General features: G+C 36.7%; 1 protein-coding gene across 2 annotated transcripts in view; it reads left to right on the plus strand.

Moving 5' to 3' along the window:
• LOC118762311 overlaps positions 1 to 7500 on the plus strand; it is a 23235-nt gene that overhangs the window by 8743 nt on the left and 6992 nt on the right. For both annotated transcript variants that reach the window (XM_036500799.1, XM_036500800.1), the window contains exons 2-3: positions 2123 to 2208; positions 5052 to 5108. In XM_036500799.1, the coding sequence (XP_036356692.1) occupies positions 2123 to 2208; positions 5052 to 5108 (143 nt within the window). The remainder of the gene's footprint in view (positions 1 to 2122; positions 2209 to 5051; positions 5109 to 7500) is intronic.

Consider the following 7500-nt stretch of genomic DNA (forward strand, 5'->3'; position numbering starts at 1 on the left):
GGAGTGGTAGGTAATTTTGGCTTTCAGGTCCAAGATATGACTAGCTAGCTTACTAGTTTTCTTCTTGTCTACGTGTCGGAAAGATGAGTGGTGGTTGGCGTAGCTTATCTTTTTTTAAAGCCACACGCACACACACACACATACACACACACACACACATATATATATCTATATATATAAAGATGAGAATGTGTGTTTGTCTGTGTCTCTGTGTGAATTCCTAAAACTTGAGAACTACACAACCAATTTATTCAAATTTTGTACATGCCTTACTTAGGGTCCATGTAGTGTCATGGGCAAAAAATCTTTTAACTTCTTGTCTAGGGCGAGCCCACAGCAATATCATATCTTCTCCACTATTTCAGTATTACGTATCAAAAGTGAAACAAAAACATGTCTCTGCTGTACTGTCAGGAGCTTTCACTGTAATAGTTTCAACTTGATATTGAAACTATTAAAGTCAAACTATTATCTCACATATATACATGCATGCATACATACATCATACATAATACATAATACATACATACATACATACATACATACATACATACATACATACATACATAATACATATATTATGATATATATATAGATATATATATATATATAATTTAATATATTAGAAGAAATGAAGTACTCAGAAATGTGGATGGTTTTATATTTACAGATATTTATTAGTATGTTATATGTTTTTATAAATAATATATCATATATTAGCGCTTTCGTCCACTCTAGTGAAGTTGTCAAATTGAACTTTTGCAGGAATTTTGTATCTTTTTACAGTATTATTGAGCGTGTAGGGATGGGGAAAGATATAAGATAGTACAAGAGGGTGAGGAATGGGGAGAAAGTGAGAGAGAGAGTGTATGTGTGTGTGTGTGTGTTTTTGTATCTGAAAGGGTGTTAAAGAAAAAGAGAAAGAAAGGAAGAAGAAGGAGAGAAAGAAGGAAAAAATTGTTGATATCTTTGCAGCTGGTCAATCTTTCAATATTAAATGATTCTTGGCTTTTAGAAATGGCAAACACAGCTGGTCACTCCAAAGGGGGCAAAATGTCACTTTTCAAGAATTGTCTACAATTTGGTGCATAAATTGTCAAGTAAATGAGAGGCATCTTTGCCTCCACTAATTAAGTTGCAAAGTGTTGAGTAAAGTTATTTGGTTGCAGACCTCCTTTGAGTCTTTTTATCATCACTGGGTCACACATAGTCCCCAGATGGTAACATTCATTTCAAGGCCTTCCCAGATGAGTGACTGGTTATTCAAAAACATTTATAGATTGTAAATTTATTCTGCCCAGTTACGTATCAGCATAGTGATCATTGGCAAACTCCAAACGTGACACTTTCATTTCTCTTTGGCCTTCACGTCACACAGTTGTTAGTGTTTTTTTCAGTTGGGTCATGCTCTAACAATTGCTATAGATCCATAATGCATCTTACGGCAGTGCCTGTCACCTGTATGGTGAAGAATCCTACATTGGGAGAGGTAATGACTTGGGTACGGTAGCTGACTGCTTATTATGATCATTTCCTGTAGCTTTGCTCTCTTTTACAAACCCAGTGAACATACATATATTTCCTATTTCAAAGAAATTCAAACAATAGATATAAGACCCAAGTTAAAAACATTCTCAAGAATTCAACTTTTCTGGTTGACATTAAGACTCCCACCCCCAATAGGGGCCTTAACTTACACATTTTAGAGTTCCATGACCTCCATTTTTCAGGAGCAAAATCTTTTTAACAGGTTCTATAAGACTGGAATTTTGGAATCTGCGCATAAAAATCAGTAGTATGGAATACATGTGTCATGATTACAATTTTTTTAGGGTGTGTAAAGAGGGAAAGAACCCTCATCTGCAATTTTGATGAAATTCGAATCATAGGTATTCCAGTTCATTACAGAAAATATAACAGGAAAGTCTAATTCTTCAGCTGCATGTAACGCGGGCAATGCCGGGTATCTCTGCTAGTATATGTATGTATGTATGTATGTATGTATGTATGTATGTATGTATGTATGTATGTATGTATATGTATCTATCTATCTATCTATCTATCTATCTATCTATCTATCTATCTATTTATCTATCTATCTATCTTATTTTGTCTTCCGAAGGTGCTGTATCTGCAATATTGATTGCACAGTTGTCTTATTATCGAAAGGAACCGGAAATTGGAGCCCACTGGGTAGCAGGCCTTTTAGTACGTAATGTTAATATTTTTTCTTAATTCTTTCTCTATGGCAATGATGAAATATTACTTCATTTCGATTAGGTAATCAAAATGAGTAGACACATACATGTGTGCATGTGTGTGTCTATGCTTGTGCGTTTATGTAGTCATATTATACACACACACATGCGCGCAACACACACACACACACACACACACACAAACAGACAGACAATCATATATATGAGGCTGAATGTGAGCTAAATTAGCTGGAAAATACAAATGGAAATTAGCTGGAATTACGTATTATAGAACTATTTGGGAAAATATCGTTTATAATAAATATTAAAAGTCAAACGGTGAAATTTTCAAATGAATATAACTATACTCTCCAAAATATGTGCAGTGTACTTTTTCTCTTGTTAGTTAAGGCAATGTGTACGTACAGACATATACGTACACTGATACATACATACGTACGTACGTACGTACATACATACATACATACATACATACATACATACATACATACATACATACATACATACATACATACATACATACATACATACAACCCTGCTAAAGAAATAAGAACCTACAGTATGGAAGAAGTCATAGCCACTCATAATAAAAAGAAGCACTGGTGGATGTCCCAGTGAAAACCTCAATAAAATGTAAGCACAACAGACCTGACATAATGATTTGGGATTGAGAGGAGAAACTGTATAGTTGGAGAAATTTGCTGCCTAGCGGATGTTAACATAAACCTGAAGATTAGTGAAAAAGAAAATACCTACGCTGAACTATTAAGAAATCTGCAGCTACTCTATCCCGATTAAAAGTCCAGATTGATATCTGTAATTATTGGGGCAATGGGATATGTAACACACTACCTAAATATCAATCTTGAGAAATTAGGCCTCTCAAAACCAGAAAGGAGATGGCTAATTCGAAGACTGAAGATCCAGTCCCTCACCGCGAGAGCGCCAAATGCATTTCGGATTTTAGGGTTTTTTTAATGCATATTCCAATGAGTATGACGCGACCTTAAATATGCAGGCTATCATTTGTTTCATGCAAAAAGTGAAGCCTACTTAGGGCCAGAGTGCTTCAGATCATGTTACTTATAGGGATCTCTAGACCTGACTGAAATTCACAATGTATTCTCGGAGAAGACGGGAAATCACGAGAAAAATGAGACCATAAGGGAGCAAAAATGCATGGTCCAGGGATCATGCAACTGTAGAGCAGTGCTTCGCAACCTTTTTCATTTGCATTAACTATTACTTAATCCAATGTTACCTTAGGTCGATAGTGTGATTAGAGGGAGACTGTCGTTCTAGTCCAGTGCGCCGCAACCTTTTATCACTTGCGATACGCTTATATTCTTTTCAAAATTCGGCGGCACACCTGAACTAAAAATATAACTAAAATTATAGGGGGAAAATTATACTCAGGTTACACTACGGCACACCTAGCATCGTCTCGTGGTATACCAGTGTGCTACTGCTGTAGAGAGTGCCTAGATAAATGCGAAGCGTTCATAACATTGAAAGTCACAAGGAAGACTTCAAGAATAGGCCCAGTTGTAGGCTGACAGAACCAGACATTAAGAAAATCCTCAGACATATTAATTTTCTTTTTGCTATAGGCACAAGACCTGAAATTTTTTGGAAGGGAATAAATTGTTTACATCAATTCCAGTGATCAACTGGTACTAATTTTATCAAAACCGAAAGAATGAAAAGTAAAGTCGACCTCGGCGGAGTTTGAACACAGAGCGGAAAGCTGGAAGAATTGCCACAAAGCATTTTGTCCGGCGTACTCACGATTCTCCCAGCTTGCCGCCTGACATAGTATCGGTTTCAAATTTTGGCACAAGGTCAGCAATTTCGGTGGAGAGTTTAAGTTGATTTGATAGTGCTTAACTAGCACTTAATTTATCAACCCCCGAAAGGATGAAAGGCAAAGTCGACCTCGGCGGAAGTTTTGAGCTCAAAATGTGAAGCAGTTTACCCGGCGTGCTACTGATTCTGCTAGCTAGTCACCTTACAGAGATATAAAAACTAGAAAGAATATCATTCTACAACACTGGAACAATTGCATCTCAGTAATGTTATGGTTTAAGGGTAATGTAAGTTTCACACTAAGTAAGCTCAATATGATATAATTTTTACCTTTCGATGCATAAATTCCTGCCAATTAAGGCTTTAGATTTCGCACGCAAATTACTTTCATATTATATTCAACCTTTTTGGTTATATTTGAATATATATGCATTTCAGCTCACTATTTCGGGTATACAACTTTAGCTATTGTCATCCTATTTTTAAAATTGAACTGTCACCTCATCCAGCAAATCCCCTGCAGTCTCAAAGAATTCCTCACCCTCGAATCGTGACATAGTGCATTTCTTAAACTAGCACAAAATTCGTGTTATCTTTTAGATTCATCCGTATTAAAACTTGAATTCAAAATGTCCAGACTCCTCTTACTGGTTAGTCAAATCGCTCCTTTTGTAGTAGGTGAAACTAATCAGCTTTCCACACGTTCAAGAAAAATATTGATTTCAAGCTTTTGGCACAAGACCAGCCATTCCGTGGAAGGGGTAAGTTAATTACATCGACACCAGTGTTCAACTGGTACTTATTTTATTGACTCCGAAAGGATGAAAGACAAAGTTGACCATGACGGCATTTAGGTTCAGAACGTAAAGAGGGACGAAATGCTGCTAAGCATTTTTCCTGGTGTGCAACCGATTCTGCCAACTCGCCGCCTTAGTTCAAGTAAATTATTGCAAATCTCTTCCTGAAACACACAAAACAATAAAGTAATTATATCTTTTCGCTTCTTTGTTTTTGTTTTGATTTTAGTTCGTATCTCCAGGAATTACAGGACTCATATTAGCTTACAAGCAGCGAGTTCTAACGGTAAGTCGGCCTGTTCTTTTTTCTTTTGATTATTTTAAATAAAATGTTAGAAAGCAATACCAATATGAAATGTGTTGTTAAATAGGAACAAGTATTTAATTCGATTGGATGGGGGAGAGAAAGCTCTTAGTTTTTCAGGCCCTTGTTAAAGGCCAGTGCGTGAATATTTGAAGTTCAGTGGTTACGGAGAAAACATTGTGATTTTGATGATGAAAGAATGGACGACGTCAGAAATAGAGGGTAAGAGAGACAGTTGGGTCGAATAGGTTTAGGTGGAGGAGCGAAAGAATTTAGCAGCGAGTAATTGAAGCATGGTGGCGAGTGAAAGATTGTTTGATAGATAGATAGATAGATAGATAGATAGATAGATAGATAGATAGATAGATAGATAGATAGATAGATAGATAGATAGATAGATAGATAGATAGATAGATAGATGACTGAACAGAAAGAAAGGCAGGAAGGAATTCATTATTTTCATAAGTTTCTTAGTTTCTGATTAGTAATTAAAATTCCTCTCACGAGTGATTTCCAGGGTGTTTTTTTTGTGTGCTTTAATTAAAGCAGACGAGAAGACGTGATGACTATTGTATTCAACATCATAATATAGCGAGTCAGAATTCTTATTTTAGATTAACTGTCCATAGAGGTTATACATCTTAGAATTTGCTCCTTTATAATCAGCGTGACGCAAAAGTTCTATCTGTCTCTCTATTTGCTTGTCTTTCTGCCTCTATCGTATGCTCTCCCACTCTCTCTTTCTCTCCTTCTCTCCTTCTCTCCTCTCTCTTTCTTTCTCTCTTTCTCCTGCTCTCTCCTCTCTCTTTCTCCCCTCTCTCTTTCTCTCTCTCTCTCCCCGCTGATAAACACTTGTCTATAAAGCATCTCTACCTGCCTGTCCGTCTGCTGTCTTTTTGCTTCTTCCCCTCACTCTCTCTACATATATGCCCTAATTATACACTCGTTCATATATATAAATGTATGCACACACACACACACACACACACACACACACACACACACACACACACACACAAACACACACACACACACACACAACACACACACACACACACACACACATACATATGACATAAGTAAATAGACACCCCATAAAACATCGTTTTATGTTTATTCTAACTTGAAAGTTTTATATTTTTTATCAATTGACATTTTTGCTTCAGGTTCTTCATCTGACTGTTTAATCATGCAATGTACAAAAGAAGCCTTGGAACAGTCTGAATTTCAAAGAGCCCATACTCTAGGTCAATATGAAGGTGGACATAGTAAAATCGCAGAAAACCTTGGGATCCTGCTTTCTACAGTTAATAGAGCGCCTGTGCAATTCACAAGAGAGGAGAAGGAGTCCACATCACCTCGCTCAAGTTGACCAGGGCCCCCCTCTTTGTTAAGAGAAGTGTGGAGGATAATCCTCGTTGCAAGGCCTCTGACATAACAGAACACGTTGATGCCAGTCCCAGAACAGCTGTCACTTATCTCCACAAACTTGGTTACTATGGCAGAGCAGCAAGAAGGAAGCCACCTCTTTGACCAGCCAATATCAAGCAGAGAAAAGATTGGACCAGTGAGATGATGGAGAGGCCACTAGCATTTTGGGACACTGTCATATTCTCCAATGAGTTCAAATTTGTTGTATTTTCTGACAGTGAACGAGTGTGGGTCAGTGTGAAACTGTGATCAAGAATTTGACGTGAAAAGGTTGCAGCCAACAATGAACCATGGCAGCTATTATGTGTTGGTCTGGGGAGCAATTTGGAGCAGTGGTCAATCAGAGCTGATGGAGTGTGAGGGAAACATAAACTCAAATAAATATATGTCCATGTGGCAGAAAGGACTCCTAATCTTCTCCAGTGGTGAAATGATTAAAGAAGACTATTTATGGAAGATGGGGCTCCTTATCATACGGCTAAAATGACCCAAGAATTGTTTGATGAGAATGGCATTAAAAAGCTTCCATGGCCAAGCCAATCACCAGATATTAACCCTATTGAACACCTCTGAGACATAATGGACAGGAAGCTTCATAAAAAGGACAAGAAAGCATCTTTAAAGCCAGATCTTTTGAGATTACAGCATGAAACTTGGCAAGAAATTCCCCCAGAGAATATTCGTCATCTGGTCATTAACATGCCTAACAGGATCCTTCCAAGGAAAAATGCAAGAGGCATGTCTACTAAATATTAAATATTCACATTATAACACTAATGAATAATTTGAATATATAATTTCAGATTTAAATAAATTTAAACGATTATAAGGTGTCTATTTACTTCTGTTATGTCTGTGTCCATGTATATAATATATATAATATATATATATATATATATATATATATATATATATAATTTCAACAATTGAGGGCAAAATTAAT

The sequence above is a fragment of the Octopus sinensis genome, linkage group LG2 (genome assembly GCF_006345805.1).
Source record: "Octopus sinensis linkage group LG2, ASM634580v1, whole genome shotgun sequence".
NCBI lineage: Eukaryota > Metazoa > Mollusca > Cephalopoda > Octopoda > Octopodidae > Octopus > Octopus sinensis.